The sequence below is a fragment of the Oikopleura dioica genome, chromosome 2, assembly GCF_907165135.1.
Source record: "Oikopleura dioica chromosome 2, OKI2018_I68_1.0, whole genome shotgun sequence".
Lineage (NCBI taxonomy): Eukaryota > Metazoa > Chordata > Appendicularia > Copelata > Oikopleuridae > Oikopleura > Oikopleura dioica.
Window position 1 is genome coordinate 14,158,584 of NC_137292.1, and position 18,724 is coordinate 14,177,307.

Consider the following 18,724-nt stretch of genomic DNA (forward strand, 5'->3'; position numbering starts at 1 on the left):
AACAAACAACAACAATATAACATCTATCCAAACAATCACTATCTATGTAACTTGATGTTCAGTCTCTTTCCAAAATCGATGGCAACAGCAGCAGCAAACTCCGTCGGGCCAATTGAACTGCCTCTCTCAGCCGCGGATCAAAAATTTATAGCTTAGAAAGAAGAAATTCCAAACGACCGTAATTACCACCTAGCCCAAGAAGTACTGCTCCCGTTACGCTCCAAGGTCAAACCGGCGGTTAACTCATGCTCTGATGAGAATTTAATCTCCGCTCTCAGAAGAAAATAAGAAGCTTCTCGGAAAATTGAGTACTCAATTTTTCTTCCCTTCCCTGGTTTTAGAATCGAGTTTCGCTTGTTTACGTTGAGCGATTAAGTTTTTTCAATGCAGCTAGAAGAACGGCTAAAAACTTGATGGAGGAGCGTAATTACGGTCTCCTGCTAAAGAGATATGCGTGAAATTATAGCGCACGAGTTACACTGTCAAAATACGTTGAAAGAGATACATATCGCTTCTCAAAGCGACTTCTAAGGGGGTACTACCCCGTTTTATCGAATAAGTACCTAATTCAAGACCAAACCTCAGCAACCTGTAACCAAACCTGAGTTAGGCTCAGAAAGAGAAAAAATGAAAAGCCGCTATGCGGCTTTTTTTAGAAACGAAGCCGCAAAGCGGCTTCGCCAAAAATTCAAATCATATTGAAACAGTAAGTTTACGAAGCCGCATCGCGGCTTCCCTTTATTTAAGCCGCTACGCGGCTTTTTATTTTTGCTGTATCTGAACCTGACTCAGAGTATACAAAGGTAGCCGAGCCTAGTCCAAGACTCCTTCGTTCTCAAAATTTCAATGTAAAGTAGGTCATTTTAAACATGTTCTAAAATTAATCAGTACGTATTGGCAACACCAAAAGCCGATGTAAAAGACGCGAAATTTTGTCAAATGCGACTCATTGCAGGTGTCCCTTTTTTGATCCACGCGAAAAGACATTCCTACGATACCAGAAGCAAAAGCTGAAAATATCGAAAATGGAACTCGAGAAAAGGGAGATGAAGTAAGACGCGGGAAATACATTAGATAATCTGGTGTTTCAGGGTCCGAAAGAATTACATGAATACTTCACTGAGAAATGCGTTGATGGCAAATGCGAACACTCCAGATTTTTTCACTGGAAGGAATGGCTTACACAAATCCTACTGGGCTCGGCAACCTGAGTTTAAAACCTGAATCAGGATATAAAAATCGAAAATGAAAAGCCGCGTAGCGGCTTTTTTAAAAACGAAGCCGCGAAGCGGCTTCGCAATATTACTCTTCAATCTTATTATGAACTTCTGGCGAAGCTGCTTCGCGGCTTTGATTTTAAAAAAGCCGCTACGCGGCTTTTCATTTGATATCTTGTTAACCCCGACTCAGGTTTTTTACTCAGGTTGCCGAGCCCAGTCCTAGAATCAGCTATTGTCTTTCAATGCTCTTTTTTTATAAAAATATGCCTATAATAAGATGTATTTCTCACAATGCAAACCTATTACGATCGCGTTAGTGATAGGTAAGCCCAAAATCAAAAACCGTGTCGGCTTACGCACGTGGCCCTCCAAATCCAGATGCGATTTGAATTGCCCTAGCTGCTTGTTTAGTCGAGCTAAATCGATTTTGATTTTGGAAAAAAAAATATTTTTTTATTTTTCTTCTTAGCGAAACTGACGGTCTTGTTCCTCTTCATTTTGATGATTGTTGTAATTGGTTGCACGTCGATTGAATGGACAGAAGATCCGAATTTAGGGACTCGTCCGATGACCTCGTGGAAGAATATCAGCGACAAATGTTTCTGAAAATCAATAAATTTGAATACTGAATTTTTACTTTCTCGCTATCATGGTTAAGAGACATGCGACTTTTAACTTGTTCCAGATTCGGGCAGATTTCATCTGGCAGGAACATAAAACCTGGTTGTAATGCGAATTGATTATTGAGCAGCTTTTTTATGAGGTTGACTAAAATTGACGGGAATAAGCAGAGTAATACTCTGATTGAATTTTGAATGATTGCTGATGTAAGCTTCAATTCTCTGGGAAAAATGGTTCGTTTATTGACATCTGGAAGGCCATCTGTACTAGAAAGACGGTCATCTGATTCTTATCGGCAAGAAGCAGGGTATAAATACAAAAAACGCACTATGGCATCACTAGAACAATCAAAAAATGAATCTTGACGAAATTCTGTACCGTTATCCGTGAAAATTCAAAAATATAATTTTTTCGCATAAAATGATTCGTTATTTACTTGAATTCCTATACTGGTTTCGGTGTCAATTTTATAAGATCTTAAAAATAAAACTGACTAGCCAAAAATGGTTCGTTCAAGGACATGTGAGATAACATCTGAAAGGCCATCTGTTGCAAAAATTGGAATGATTCTTATCGACAATGCGCAGGCTACAAAATCGATGTGAAATATAGATGACCTGATTCTTATCGGTAAAGAACAGGGTATAAATACGAAAAATAGCAATATCGCATCACTTGAAAATTTTAGTCAAAAAATGAATCTTTAGAAAATTCTCTCCCGTTATCACTATGAAGCCTATTTTTGCTTTTAAAAAATATTAAATAATTCTGTATAAAATGATTCCTTGCTATTTCTGAATTCTTAACCATTATCGCTCGAAATTTTCAGTAACAAAAAATAATTACAAAATATCACTGACTGTCCAATAAACTTAACCAAAATCAGTGTTTGAAAAAATGGTGAGCGCGAGCCACGAGCGAGCGCGAGCGAGTGAGCGAGCGCTCATGCTCACTCACTCACTCAAATTTTGAAAACCTCTGCTCGCGCTCGCTCACTCACCATAAAATTTCAAGGTTCCTGCTTGCGCTCAGTCGCGCTCGCTCACAGTTATTTTTGTGAACTCACTATCAAGACAAAGTCATTTAATATTCATGAGATCTATCTTGATATTGTCTTTTTATTTCGTTAGAATACTCATTATCAACTTATGATAGGTTTAAGTCCTTCAAACTAAAAAGCATTAGAATTTTTAAGGAAAAAACTCAATCAAAACGTTGCTGAAAAGCTGCGAGTGAGCGCAAGCGAGCGAGCGAGCGCTCATACTCGCTCACTCATAGAAAAATCCCGGTATCTGCGCTCGCACTCGCTCGCTCACGAAAAGAATCAAAAGGGTCCGCTCGCGCGTGCTCACTCATGTTTAAATTCTGGGGGCCTCCGCTCGCGCTCACTCGCTCGCGAGAGTTTTGACCATTATTTCAAACACTGACCAAAATAACCTTGCACGAGTTATCATAGCCTACTAATTCGACCTCTGAACTTAGCGCTAGAAACAAAGAAAGAATCGCTATCTAAATGAGATCCTGAACGTTGCTCGGCGATTGCTACGTTGTCTTTTATCGATCGTTTCTTCCTGTCGGACAAAAATGAATAGTAGATGGTGGGTTTCGGAAAAAATGCTAATGCGTTTCGTCTTCACGTATAAATTCGGGCGACAGAACCCGTCCGGCAATTGATAGAATCATGACATTCCATTTTCGAAGGTATTGCTTTTGTCAGAGGTAAGCATTAACCAACAGGAGTTAGAATTAAAGACAGTGAGAATTTATTAATTGACACTTTTTTTCGAAATACCATTTTTAGACTCCAAAAGCCTAAAAAACTTGATTGTCGAAAATGTCAATTTTGATTGGTCAGAGTCTAAATTCAACAACTTTGATTGGCTTGAGAGAATTTTCTGGCATTTTGATAGGCTAAATCAGCAATGAAAATGATCTTCTTCAATTGATCTTTTTCGACCACGTGATTTTTTATCATCAGTATTTTTGGTGATCAATTTTCCGTTCACCCAAACTCAAACGCCAGCTTATCACCTATCTCTTCATTTCCTGCCGAGAGATTGCTGCTTCTGGTGATAAGATCACTTTTCTGAGATTGCTAGAAATTCTGATTTTTGGATTGCTCTCTCACTCTTGGTTCGAGAGGGTCCTCAGCCGACGTCGTCCGTTCGAGGGTTCTCTCCCCGTTTTTGCCTATTCAGGTGCTGCTATCACCGGACTCGGGCAATGGTAGCCAAGCTGGACCACGACGCACACCACCATCACCACCACGGAATCCATGTTTCTGAGGAGACCAAGCGGCGTTTCCATCTTCCAAACTGGCTCTTTTCGTCTTCTCCCGTCCCAGTATGGGCTCATACAGAATCTCTCTATTATTAATAACGTACTTTATGTTGAATGAAAAGCCGCGTAGCGGCTTTTTTTATTTTAGGATTTTTTTTATATTTGGTTTCAAAAAGAAAGCCGCTACGCGGCTTTTCATAAAATGACTAAATTTAAAAACTTTTCCTTGACCCTGATAGAGATTTCCGAGCCCAGGTAACAGTAAGGAACAAGAAACGAAGACGTAACAAAAATCTGGAATGCAGAGTTCTCAAATAAAGAAATTGCAGAATTCAAATGCCGTAAAAACTCTTCAGTGTTTAAATATTTGTTGAATCAAGCTAGATTATTGTAACCTTTGTTATTTAAATTTATAGAGATTAAACTCGAGCTGTGGCGTTTGTTGGAGAATTTAGATTTGAGAAATTTTGCGCAACGTTTCGAATTTTCAATTTTGAAAATGAGATTTTGAGCTTCGAGTTTTATTAGCGTTGTTTCGTGAATTTTTGACCTGTTTAGGGGAAAAGAAGAAAAAGGAACAGAAACGACGTTTGGTGGTAAACAAGTGTCCGTAGATTAAAATAGGTGATGGTCTAAACTTTGAAGTTCTTACGTGCGATAAGAACTTTGTGTGGCCTAAACTTTGATTCTTCCCATGTGTGATTCTATGAGAAAGTGGCCTAATCTTTGATTCTTTCCATGTGTGAAAGTGGTCTAAACTTTGAATTTCTCCTGAGGCGCTCTGACTAGTTCCATGTGTCATCACCTTGTATGAGAACCGTAAACCTAATTGGTCTGCTTAAAGCGTAGTGGCCTTAGCAGGCAGTGCTCTAGTCACCGATGGCAGAAGCGCCTCCGGGGAAATTCAAAGTTTAGGCCACTTTCTCAAAGAGTCACACATGGGAACGATCAAAGTTTAGGCCACCCGAAGTTCTTATCGCACATACGAACTTTAAAGTTTAGACCACCACCTATTTTATCCGGACAAGGGGGCAAGAGCTGATCTTACAACGAGCTACAATCGTATTTCGAAGAATTTTCGGGTGCAGCTCATGATATAACTCACGTTTTGAATTGCCAGTGCTAGAATAGAATGGATGAATTTCACATGAAAAGCTTCAAATAGCTCTGCGGAAAGATTTGAGTTTCGTTAGAAGTTCAACCACGTGGCAAGCTATTTGATAAGGAGATCAACTTCGATTCGAGCAATTTCGCGGCTAATTTTTCACTGGAAGAAATTTCTAGCTGAGATGTGCTGAGATCAGGAAATAAAACTGTTTGTCGTCTCTTTAAAAAAAACGTGTGCTGCATGTTCTTATCCTGTAACAACTATTTATTTAAAAGATCGACTGTCAAATAGATCACAAGTGTCGGGGCAGATTGCATCAGAGACAAAGATTTACTTCCGGATTTCAAGATCGAGCGCTTTTCTGGCTAGTACTGGGATTTGAGGTTTTATTCGCAGGTACACATAATAAATCTTCAATAGGTTTTACGATTTAGCTTATATTTATGACTTGTGAAGTAAAATGAGATTGTCAAAGAGTTTCAGAATGGGGAGAAAAAATGAAAATTTCAGGGTATGAAAAGTCGTTTTTTTGCAGTTTTTTCACTTTGAGGGTGTTTCTTGGGCGCTAAAAGGAGTTTCTAACCAGCGCGATTTTTTTCAAAAATTTTCATTTTTGGTCAGGGAAAAATTTTTTGGGACCGGAAGTACCTACCTTGCGGAGCTCCTCCTGGCCAACTCCCCTTAGATTTTTTTGTTCTCTCTTTTGCACGTGATTGCTTGGGGCCTGAGTGAGTCCGCAAGGTATAGAAACCCGAGCCAAAACAAACGCCTACGCATTCCAGAGCCATAACCTGTTATCACTATATTGGCATATCTGGGGTCATTTTTCCTACGTTTTCGGCCTAAATGAACGGTTTTATACTTGTTTTATCTTTAACAATTCAAAACATGAATAAAATGATCGACCGACCAAGCGGTTGACCGCGGTTAACCGCGGTTCAGCCCTTTAAATTCTTCAAAACACTACAATATGTATATTTTTCGACAGGAAATTTTAAATGCAACATTTTTGCAAGTTTTGATGATTAACAAAGTGGTGGAGAATTTATTCATATAGGAAAGGGGCTTCTAAATGACCTATAAAAGCTTATTCAATTCAGAGAAATCAAGGAAAGGACACCTTGTACTATCCGGCCTCGCATTCAGCGACCAAAAAAAGCACTGTCCAAATCGATGAGATCATTATTAGACGAACAGAGACCGAACTGACATGCTTCCGCCTTCTTTCTGACATCAGAGACGGGATCTAAAAGACCATTCAGAAGGGAAAGCTTCTTTTGAATATAAATATGGCGAGCGTCAGCAACTACGGTCCTTTAGAAGAGTACTGGTCAAAACACCTCCAATACTGGAAATTTTATTACCCCAAGTATCAAGTAAGTCGACTTCAAAATAAATAGCACTAATAATTTTATTAGAATTTTGCGAAACAAGTGTCTTTTGGCCCTGCGAAAATTCATAGGTGGCGAGAAACAATAAGTATTCTCTTGGAAAGTTCAAATGGTCTTAGATCGAGTATGAGCTGTTCTTTCGGTTTCATTTCACCTGATTGGATTCGATCGTTTCAATCTAATTGAATCTGGCCAGCTTATTATCAAAAGGAGTGCCCCGGTTGCGCTCATTCTCAGAGAATCAAATCAGAGATGCTGAGCAATTTTCTAAGCTTGCTCGCAATCCCTTATATTTCTTACGTTATTTATAAAACTGAGAGGAATACTGATTTCGTCGCATCTGTATTTCGGTTACGTGATTCTGATGAAAAGACTGAAAATGAGCGGCAGTTTATCAGGTTCTTTCTTTCATTTTAAAAAAATATTGATGTTTATTAGTCATAACACTTACGAAGCTGGATTGGCAAGAGCAAAGCGTGAAAGCGAGCAATTTCCCGTCGAATCCCCTGAATCGAGACATATTCAAAATCTAAATGGTGAGTTAAAAATACTTGTTTTCGAAAATTTAGACTCCTTCAATTCCCTTCTTGTAATTGATGACGAGCAATTGGTTCTTAGCTTTTAAAGCAGAAGGAAAGATTCGAAAATTAACAGAGTATTGTGGTCCCGTGGGAATATCTGCGGGGATCTCTTGCAATGGTTCATATGCGAGTCTCGCAAAGTTGAAGACGCGACTCTAAATGGGGGTCCTTAAACACTTAATAAACATGGTCGAATCTATTAACAGGAAGTCACTCTTACAGTTGACCTTAGTTCTGGTGTGTATGGAAAAGCATTTATAGGCAATACTGAACCACTACCGAAATCAGAATGCGAAGAATACCTCGAACGGTATCTGAGATCAAACCTGTTCGTAAGTTAAATATCCTCTAATCAATATTTTTATTATTTATGTTAGCACCAAGTAAGAGTTAAAAATTTTCGGTAAGTTCGTGAGGACTAGGTTCGTAAGACTAGGTTCGTGGTGGGTTCTGCCAGATCGGGCTATATTTTAGGGCAGTAAGCGAAATGGGTTGATGACTAGGTTCGTGGGACTGGGTTCGTAAGTTTTTTAAGGTAAAAATTTTCGGTCAGTAAAGGAAATGGGTTGATGACTAGTCTGGTTGGATTAGGTTCGTGTTAAAGATTTAACAAGAAAAGGGTTAGGGACTAGGTTCGTGGGTTATTGAACAAGCAAAATGTTGGATTTTATATCCTAAATGAGCCTAGTCTTCACGAACCTAGTCCCACGAACCTAATCTCAAGAACCTTGTCGTCACGAACCTAGTCCCACGAACCTAATCATCAACCAATTCTCTTTACTGACCGAAAATCTCTTTCATTTAAAAAGTCACGAACCTAGTCCCGCGAACCTAGTCATCAACCAATTTTCTTTACTGACCCAGAATCTCTTCCATTTAAAAAGTGACGAACCTAGTCCCACGAACCTAGTCATCAACCCATTGCCTGATGAAAAAAATACATATAAAAATCAATGAATAACTCTAAATGAAGCCACAGCTAGGGCTCTTTCTCTACTCCTTAACGATAAAGCTTATGCATCTAACATGAAATGAGCCCTTATGTAGCAAATCAAGAATAGCCAAGGATTTTCGCTAAATAAATTTCTATTTTAAATAACAGATAAAAAGCGAAAACAAAAGATGGATTTCACGGGGTGAGTAGATTAAGATAGGTGAGTAAACATTATTAGTTTGTGTCACGAGCGGCATGCGATTTAAATGCTCAAGATCTTGCTTTATCAATCCCAGGAGAGAATCACAAACAATTTAACTTATATTTCTATGAATTTATCCTTAAGTATTCTCAAAAAAGAGTTCATAACTGAACTTAAATTACTGGAGCGACGACAAAAATCCAAAAGAATTGAAAAAAACAAATATTTGGATAGACATTTTATCGAAATTCCGGAGGATTACGATAACAAAAGTGACGAATCAATTGAAACCAATTTTAATGCGCGAATGGTTCGGATGGTGGTATGGAATGAACAATCAAATCAAATGAAATTCTGCAATCGGCAATGTAAGTGTGAGAAATGTCTTCAGGTCGAGGTTCAAAAGCGTTATATGCTTATGTAATTATATTGATTAAGGTTTTTTTATAAACCTTTCAAATTTCAAGAAAGATTTCATTCTTCGATATTTAAAACGGTTCGAAACTATGACGTAATAATGACATTATAAACCGTGCAAAATTTTGAATTCATAAAGGGTGTCTTTGAAGAATGTGAACGAAATTGGAAGGAAATTCTATACAGGTTCGATGACTTTTATGTATATATATCAGTCTTAAAGCAGTTTTCCACAATTATTCAATAGAAACGTCATTGATCTCAAGAAAACTAAAAACCCTGTGGTTGAGGACGAACCAATAGAAACAATTCAAGCATCGCATGTAAAAATGCCGCGAATCATAAGCAAAGATTTGCCTCCATCTCATGAACCGAAAAGAACTGAGTATAAAAATCAATACGAGCTGAAAATTGGTGATGCTCCTGCTTACAAAACAACGGAATTGGAAAATGAGTATTTAATCCAATTTAAAAACGATGATTTGGCAAAAGGTATAACGTACAGGTAAAAAAACACTAGAAAACCTTTTTTTTAGAAATTTTGAATGGATTCAAAGAAAACAGGCCCGGTATTGAACTTTTTAATTGATTAAGCCCGTCAGTCTGCTCAAGACTCGAAATTTCAAATAACTAAGAGCATTGACAATTTATTAAATTCAATCACTGACTCGTCGAACATTGAGTATAAAATTAATTGAAAAAGCAATATCCTCAACAGAACATACTCAATAGTCTTGGGTCATAGATATTGAGCATAATATTCTCAGATAAGGCAGATTAAAGGCTAAATTAAATATAAAAAATAATTCAAAATTTATAATAATGACCCTTTTTTCAGAAATATTAAACGCCTGGTTCTTAGATAATGTAGAAATATTAATTGTGGAGTAAAAAAGAGCCTAGAAAAAGAAGCTTCTTACAAATTATCGATTCACGTCCCCAAAAACAGCACTTATTTTCACACCGACAGGTAAAATGAAATAGATATATTTCTCTTATCAAATCAAAAGAAACGCAAAATTTACTGCATCTTTTTGATGAAAAACGACTGAATGATTTCCAGCTCAAGGCAGTTTATTTCCAGCAAAAAGATATAAAATGGAAGAACTATGATAAAATTATATTTGTTTGCTACACAGGAATGCGAAATGATCATTTCGAATAAAATTAAGAAAACAAAAAATATGAACAAAAATTCATTTCTCGAAAGACAAAAAGATGGTTCAAGAAAGAAAATTTATAGCTACTCAAGCACGTTCTGCCGGTCACTTCTTCACCGTGTCTATGGACAAGAAGTCATCAACCATTGGCATCGCAGATCACGTCCAAAGCTACGGCTACTATTCTTATACAAGTTCGTATAATAATTAATTGACTTATTCTTAGAAGTCACAAATTTTTACTTATAGAACTCTTTTTTTAAGTGCCCCTTCTCAAAAGACTCTTTTTACATCTTTGGGGAGTAAATCCTGAGATTGATGCACCATTAATGAAGTTACAAAATGTTGATGATTGCGGGTAAGTGAAAAAAACTTCGCGTTTTTTTTATATTCAAGTCCCCATGCGATAACCAACTGCTTAATTTACTTGGAAAAAGAAAGAATTCCGACTTACGATTTTAACAGTGACACGTTACGCTCAATTCGATCAAGACATAGGTGAATATCTGAATATCTGAATATCTGAATATCTAAAATACATACTTTTAGATACGATTTTATCAAAGGAACAAAAATTATTCCGAAAATTTCCATTTCCGAAAAATATATATAATAATAAACTAAGATAAAAAAAATTGTTTTACACTTCATTTTTATTCCAATTGTTTTGTTAAGCACACAATTTTAAAGTTGAATTCTCTTCATTTTCAAAAAGATTAAAGATTTCGAGTTTGATTTAAGGAGCCACCAGATGCGCGATTCGCCACTAAATATCTCCTGATTTCTTCGACAATGCTCCTGTCGTTAACCAACGTTAGAGCTCTCTTTTTGTAGCTTCTCCTTTTGAACTTCTCTTGTCCAGTTGCTAGGTTTTTCAGCTTCTCGCTGAATTCAGTTTTGTCAGGTTATTTGTATCTGAAAATCGTTTTCTTCAATTCTGCAACTGCCTTGCGATTGATTGTCATCTCATATCGATTTCTCATTGATCGTGCATTCGTTTTCTAACAAGTCAACCATCTCGCCCACTATGAATTTTCGCAGGGCCAAAAGCCACTTGTTTCGCAAAATTCTAATAAAATTATCAATGCTATTTATTTTGAAGTCGACTTACTTGATACTTGGGGTAATAAAATTTCCAGTATTGGAGGTGTTTTGACCAGTACTCTTCTAAAGGACCGTAGTTGCTGACGCTCGCCATATTTATATTCAAAAGAAGCTTTCCCTTCTGAATGGTCTTTTAGATCCCGTCTCTGATGTCAGAAAGAAGGCGGAAGCATGTCAGTTCGGTCTCTGTTCGTCTAATAATGATCTCATCGATTTGGACAGTGCTTTTTTTGGTCGCTGAATGCGAGGCCGGATAGTACAAGGTGTCCTTTCCTTGATTTCTCTGAATTGAATAAGCTTTTATAGGTCATTTAGAAGCCCCTTTCCTATATGAATAAATTCTCCACCACTTTGTTAATCATCAAAACTTGCAAAAATGTTGCATTTAAAATTTCCTGTCGAAAAATATACATATTGTAGTGTTTTGAAGAATTTAAAGGGCTGAACCGCGGTTAACCGCGGTCAACCGCTTGGTCGGTCGATCATTTTATTCATGTTTTGAATTGTTAAAGATAAAACAAGTATAAAACCGTTCATTTAGGCCGAAAACGTAGGAAAAATGACCCCAGATATGCCAATATAGTGATAACAGGTTATGGCTCTGGAATGCGTAGGCGTTTGTTTTGGCTCGGGTTTCTATACCTTGCGGACTCACTCAGGCCCCAAGCAATCACGTGCAAAAGAGAGAACAAAAAAATCTAAGGGGAGTTGGCCAGGAGGAGCTCCGCAAGGTAGGTACTTCCGGTCCCAAAAAATTTTTCCCTGACCAAAAATGAAAATTTTTGAAAAAAATCGCGCTGGTTAGAAACTCTTTTTAGCGCCCAAGAAACACCCTCAAAGTGAAAAAACTGCAAAAAAACGACTTTTCATACCCTGAAATTTTCATTTTTTCTCCCCAATACTTGTTTTTAAACCTAGAGCCAGCAAGTTTTAATTTTGAATAATTAAAAATCAACACAATATGAGTGACACTCCAAAAAGTAAGAAATACCGAAATTCTGATAACGTTATTCAAAGGTCGAGGTTGGAAAAAAGAAATAGAAGAATTGAAGAAGATACTGAAATTTCAGGAGGAAAAGATTATCATGCTCGAGGAAAATCAAGTGAAGATGGAGAAAACAATAAAGAAATTAAGAGAGAATCAGAATAAACAGCGAAAGATATGGGAGACACTGAATTGTGCCGCCCTGCGCCGCCCTGTGCCGCCCAGCCTCACCGGGTTTGAAGATACTTGGTCTTTCAAAGGCCACAATTTAAGCTTTTTGTATCAACTTAGTTATTCTCACTTATTTATATAGTCAAAAAGTTAAAATAAGTAAAACATATAATTCAGGGTGCCAGTAGCGTAGTTCTCAATCAAATTCAGATCTTGCATAAAATCACTAATTTATTGAGCACGCGACGGGCCAAAGGCCCTTACGCGTGCATTTTCTGGTAGAGAACTCATTGCCAGGCTTACCGGACTAAATTTCGACCCGTATTTCTAGCTTAGCTGGTTGGTCATATGACACAGTTTTAGAAAGCCTAGCTTCTGGGCTTTCATTTGGGCACAAATTCAAGGGGTCTGGGTCATGCCCGCAAGGCAATTCATGGGACCTGAAGTCCCAAAATAGGTACTAAAATCCTTCAAACTAATTTTTCGATGGCCGTCCGGGCTCGAGAGTAGTCAAGAGTCACATATTTAGAAAGCTGAGGCTCTGAGCTTTCAGTAGAGCTCAAGAAATCTTAGTGCCAAGTGGTTTGTGTCCACCTGGAGGCGCTAGAAGTTGGCGGTAAAAATCCGGAAATGCCGGAAAACTCGGTTTTTGAGTTCTAAACTCTACAATTATATGTATAAAACATTTATAAACGATAATTCATACATTAAAAAGTTTAACCGCGGTCGAACCGGGTGGTTCAACTCTAGAAACCTTCAAAAACATGGAATTATGGCCCACGATGAACCACCCGGTTGACCACCCGGTTCGACCGCGGTTAAACTTTTTAATGTATGAATTATTGTTTATAAATGTTTTATACATATAATTGTAGAGTTTACAACTCAAAAACCGAGTTTTCCGGCATTTCCGGATTTTTACCGCCAACTTCTAGCGCCTCCAGGTGGACACAAACCACTTGGCACTAAGATTTCTTGAGCTCTACTGAAAGCTCAGAGCCTCAGCTTTCTAAATATGTGACTCTTGACTACTCTCGAGCCCGGACGGCCATCGAAAAATTAGTTTGAAGGATTTTAGTACCTATTTTGGGACTTCAGGTCCCATGAATTGCCTTGCGGGCATGACCCAGACCCCTTGAATTTGTGCCCAAATGAAAGCCCAGAAGCTAGGCTTTCTAAAACTGTGTCATATGACCACCCAGCTAAGCTAGAAATACGGGTCGAAATTTAGTCCGGTAAGCCAATGACTCATTGGCAATGAGTCATTGGGTTGGCGGGGCCCAACTCTCGCTCTTGTTCAGAACTCTTTCCTAGGTCATGGTTTGGTCGAATGAGAGTCGATTGGTTCCGGACCGGGCAACGCTGGGCGGCGCAGGGCGGCACAATCCAGTACTCCCCCAAAGATATCGAATGAAATGTCGAAGAAGGCAGAAACATTGGAATCAAGTTTCGAAAATATACGAAACGAGTATAATGAGAATTATGTGCACTCATATTCTTCATCAAGTCGTTCCCGTGGCAAAAATACGCAACCAATTCTGTCAACCAACGGACAGCAATTAATGCAAATCTTGGGCCCGAAAGGTGGTGCGGGACATTTCACTGAAAACGACAGATCTGTTGAACACGGTGGTTACCGCGATCATATGACTTCGAAAGAACTAAACAAGATTCTACGGCTACTCTCTCTCGGTCAGAAAACAGTCAATTTTAAATTTAAATGTGAGAACGTTCTTTTTAATGCTCATGGATGGAGCGTCAAGTTTGAAATCGATAAGGAAGAAAGAGAAATAATAAGTAGAGAATACTTATATGATTATGAAGAGTTTATAGAAAGAACAAAACTTGTGACATTTCGTGAATACACTTTTGGTTTAAAGAAAAAAGGTTAATATCCAAGCCTTCAGGATCGCGCAGAGAGAATATGAGACTTAAACAAACATCTTCTTAGGAGGAGATCCAAAATTCAATGTTTCTGTCCATAAAATAAATGAGGAGACTGGGGAATCTGACGCTGTTACTCGCCATTCAAAAAGCTTTTATGACTACGGATACCAAGTATTCGAATGGTCAGAAAAATGGGAAGAAGAAGAACCTGGCTTTGTTCGTTTTAACGTGACGCTTGATTAAAAAAGAAACCATTCTCATTTACTGAAATTAAAGCTGGAAATTTATCTGTAAAAACTGTTATTTTGATTTTCATAGATGACGAAAACAGTAAAATACTGTATAAAGGGGCTATTTACTCGGTATCCACGAAATAGTCCATTTTGACGCGCGGACACCTACTGAGAAGACTAATTGCTCCACGAACAATAAATTACTACTAGTCCCCTCTTTGGACTGTCCAAGAACATTCTTTGCGAACAAAAGAATTTTAAGAAAACTGAGATTTATTCAGTTAAAGCGCATTTTAAAGCATTTCCATCAGGGTATTGAAATTATTTCGCTTGAAGTTGTTCGTGTATTCGGCAGGAAGAACGGCAGGTAGAGGATCGTTGGTAAAAATAAACTTATGGGGACTAAGAATACTTAAATACTTCGTTTGTTCTGCTAAGAGGCTTGTCTATTATGTTTAACATTTCACCCGGAATTGGGCGGTTTCAATTTAAAACGGAAACGGAAACGGTGCTCGAATCTTGGGCTTGAAAGATATGTTATAAGATTGTTGTAAGTAACAATACCATTCAACTACTCTTCTTCAAACGTCTAAAAGCTCCGTTAGATAAGAGTTAGGCGGTCAATCAAAAGGAACAATCTCCGATTCCAGTACATCCTAAGCTCTTCTTTGGCTCTTCTATAATCGCTTTGGTCCTCCCTTAACCCCTCCAAAATAGAGTCCAGCCCTTTTTGCGTTATCTAGGTGTCAGTGTCGTAAGCCCTCTATCGCGCTGACAGAAGACCAGCAGCTGTGGAAATTTAAAACTGCCAAGAAAACGAAGAGCTCTAGTCCCTTCCCGGATAGCGGCTGATGAGAAGGTACAGGATCTCGCATTGGATTTGAAGCGTTTTAGCGGCTGAAAATGCCCTTGATGACGGTGGTTAGCGTGCGGACTTACCTTGAACGACTTCCGGACCCGTGGCGAAATTGGTGGACGATACGCGACGAAAGAGATGAGCCGAAAAACATACAGACAGGTTAAAGGGATCCATTTTTGACTCTTCGAAACTGCTTACCAGGTGGAAGTGGTAGCTAAAAATTTGGGTTAAACCAATTTATGGAAGTGATTTTATGGATCAGGGTTTTGATTGGCCGGTAGGCAAAATACAGCGATCTTATTGGTAATCCAAAAATGCACTTCCATAAATTGGTTTAGTCCGAAATTTATATTATAACCCCATTTACCGAAACCGCTTGACAAGCAAAAAGATGACTCAAAGGCGCTAGAATTGATGATGATTCTCCGTAAACGTACCTGAGGTAATCAATCGTGTCAAAATTGATTTTCGGAATGGCTGAAAGGAGCGATCTGCGCGCGGCTGTCAAAACTAATCTCTTATCGAATAGAAGTAGGAAGTCTTTCTTATCAAAAATGAAGGAAGAAGCCGGTTCCTGAAGTTTCGAATTTGCTCGATGTCGTCTTCCATCGCGACGATTTCTCGGCAGTCTTCGAGGAATTCATCGGACAGGACTGGCTGCGGAAGTCGGCGGATGAAGTCGATCACCAAGGAAGCTAGGGTTTGGGAGTCGCAGGCTTATCTTTGGTTGAAAACAGGAAAAGAGCGGTTTGACGTACCATTTACATGCTCTTTTATGCTTTGTGTTTTGTGGCGCTTGTTGTTTAGGACTTTGATAAGGCGCTCCTGCAGCTGTCGATTGCCAGGAGCACGATAAACACCCAACGATTTTTCTGGGCGACGTTCAATCGCAGAACAGCAAATGTCTTAGAATTAAGTTTTATAAACCCTTATCAAGCTCTCTTTTTAAAACTATTAAGATTCATAAGGAATTTCAACTTACATAAGACCCTCGGAATTCCACTAATGGTCGGACATTCTTCGAGCGAAATATCAAAGGTTCGCCATTTTTCGTTCTGAGAATGATTTAAAGTAACATATATCTATTGTATATTCTTACCTTATTCGTTTTAGGCTGAATATATTCATACATAAGATTCTTATTCTTCCAAACGGCATCTACTTGTTGCTTCGCCGTATCGTAATTTTTGCGCTGAACATTCTCAACGCTTTGGTAATCTTCCGTAAATTTAAACTGGAACCAGCTTTCAGCGATTCTATCATTATGCGGCAATTGCCATCTAACTATTCCGGTGAACATTCGAATGTTAGGATCGAACTTGAAGGACTGAAAAGTACGTGAACTGATGGAAATTAAGCTCTGGCGAACCATAAAATCATTTCGATTTTCTCCTTTGAAGACATGAGGAGTTGCTTTCAAATCGAAGAAGAAAGTTTCGTCCATTTCCGGGCATTCGTAAACTTGGCCTGAAAAAAATTATTTTATTCTCGCTCGGTGGCGCTTTTCTAAGGAAAAAATTTCCATACAGGGGTCGGTATCTTTTTTTGCTAAGGTTTTTTCTTGACTTTTACCTTGAAGTTTGACCTTCTTCTTCGAAAAAATATTTATCAGCGGTTTCATCGAACAGTAGCAGCGTGACCTGAGAGGTCGTAGTATTACTTCAAGCGGCTTAATCGCAACTATTCGGAGCTTGACACCGAGGTCTTTCTCTTTTCGATGATTTTACTAAAAGTGTAAAGGAGAATTCACCGATCGGAGTCCTCTTTTACGCTTGCTTGGAGACTATTCTCCTTACATATTAAAATATATGTAAAAAGAGGGGAAGATAAAAGGCGATAGAGTAAGCTCCCGGCCCATATTTTCGGGGAAAAAGAGAACAGAGTGATGTTAACAAACTTATAAACAAGGACATAACAAGCTTAAATTTAACAAAGATAAGGAGAATTAAAATTCTCAGAGACTTGAATTCATTTATAAAATTTATGCCTACATTTATGCTACATTTTATTTTACGCTTGCAATAATTTTTTTCTCTGATTTTTGCCTATTCAAAAAAATAACTTTAAAACTGCTGGAGCAATTTTAGTGCTTTGTATTCAGCGCGGCGTCATGTCTGACGTCTTTAGCCTACTTCCACAGAGCTCCTTTTATTTCTGAGCTTTGGTGAAAGGGAAGACTCTTAATTAACTCAAGCACTCGAGAAGTCAGCCTGTTTATATGTATATTATAATTTCTCAGCAGATCTCTAATTAAAATTATTCCTTATCGTAAAGACGGCTTTTTGAAGTCAATAATAAGGCATGTCTTAGTCTTTATTTGAGGCTCATTTTTTGTTTAAAGTTGTTGTTATTACAGGGAGATACAGCTTATTTTTCGTCGAGATGATATTTATCGATCATAATAGAGTTTCTTGAGCGGATAGGAACTTCATCGAGCTTCACGTGATGTCGCTTTATTCCGATGTAATTGTATTCCTAGAAGGGTAAGGGTAAGGATTCCTAACTAAAGAGAAAGTACCTTTTTCGAGTCATCTGGGTAGCAAAATGCGACGGCAAGTAATATAGCCCCAATAGCTAGTAAGGGAACTCCAACTACACCTGAAGGGGGATTCAATTTTCGAACTTTATTGTCAATAAATTATTGATCATAAAAAAAGATATTTATAGTATGAAATTATTTCTAAACCACCATAACTATCCATCTGATCCCCTTTGATCTAAAAGTTTAATCGTCGCTTTATGAAGTGTAGGAGTGCATATTCTTTTGAATAACATCTCTTCTCGCATGACTCTTGGCTGTCTTGGGATTTTTTAAAAAAATAAGGACGCTCTGAAATTATGCAAGGACTAATTGAAGACAAACATTCGCGTCTGCAAGTGACAAAGCCCGTTTCAAGCAGGAAGGATGACACAATGCGCAGTTCTTCTCCAGCCGCGTTGAATTGTACTCAGCAAGTCGGTTTAAATCGGAAAGTGGTGTTTTGGGCTCGGTATCCGGATGCTAAAAGAAAACATTACATTTAGGAAGAATGTTTTTGTAATTTCCAGCGAGCGCAATTATTGCGGGCGCGGATGGATCATCTTCTGGTCTTTTTTGGAACTGCTTGTTTTGCGACATTCCTTTAGATATATTTTTATAACAAAGAAAAACGTGTTTTTCTTCACGTCAAAAAGACAGCATATTCCTGCAGTATAATGAGAGTGCCTGATCATTGCCGGCCTTTCAGAAAATGACACTTTACCAGCAGGACAAGGAGTGATGTAGTTACATTCCGGTTGTGCTCCATGTTCGTCTTCTCCGGGAGAATGAAGCTTTCGCAGAGGCTTGGAATATTTGTAACGTGAGCAAAATACCATCAACTAGAATCAACTGCTATTCTACAGAATTACAGAATTTTCGAAAGAATGAAACGAAAGTCCTCTATGATCATTTTTACGATCGAAAATTGCTTCAGAATTAAAAGTTCTGATTCCTTTTTACGACTTCTTCACTCCAATTATTCTTTAAACAAATTCTACTACAACTAAATTTCCTAGCCCTTTCGTAAAAATAACTCCGCCGGAAAATACA

The 18,724-nt window shown here is 38.2% G+C and overlaps 2 protein-coding genes and 1 long non-coding RNA gene across 3 annotated transcripts in view; 1 reads left to right on the forward strand and 2 right to left on the reverse strand.

Moving 5' to 3' along the window:
• Positions 1 to 18,724, reverse strand: part of LOC145700298 (histone H4-like) — a 66,965-nt gene that overhangs the window by 10,407 nt on the left and 37,834 nt on the right. The window lies entirely within an intron of this gene.
• LOC145700122 (uncharacterized) lies at positions 1,432 to 1,888 on the forward strand. The gene is made up of 2 exons (XR_014134156.1): positions 1,432 to 1,543; positions 1,690 to 1,888. It is a non-coding gene; the product is annotated as an uncharacterized LOC145700122 (long non-coding RNA).
• Positions 15,132 to 17,305, reverse strand: LOC145697960 (uncharacterized). Its single transcript, XM_081775166.1, has 8 exons — positions 16,726 to 17,305; positions 16,523 to 16,620; positions 16,253 to 16,480; positions 16,136 to 16,208; positions 15,912 to 16,058; positions 15,591 to 15,869; positions 15,234 to 15,367; positions 15,132 to 15,191 (listed from the first exon to the last, which is right to left on the reverse strand). The coding sequence occupies exons 1-6, from the start codon at positions 16,772 to 16,774 to the stop codon at positions 15,664 to 15,666; spliced, it is 801 nt and encodes a 266-aa protein (XP_081631292.1). The 5' UTR covers positions 16,775 to 17,305; the 3' UTR covers positions 15,132 to 15,191; positions 15,234 to 15,367; positions 15,591 to 15,663.

Bases quoted from the DNA above. Each gene is read 5' to 3' on its own strand.
- LOC145697960 (XM_081775166.1), bottom strand. From the start codon at position 16,774: ATGAAACCGCTGATAAATATTTTTTCGAAGAAGAAGGTCAAACTTCAA. The intron at 16,621-16,725 runs GTAAAAGTCAAG...AATTTTTTTCAG, and splicing joins GAAGAAGGTCAAACTTCAAG to GCCAAGTTTACGAATGCCCG. The intron at 15,870-15,911 runs GTACGTCAAACC...ACCAAAGATAAG, and splicing joins CATAAAAGAGCATGTAAATG to CCTGCGACTCCCAAACCCTA.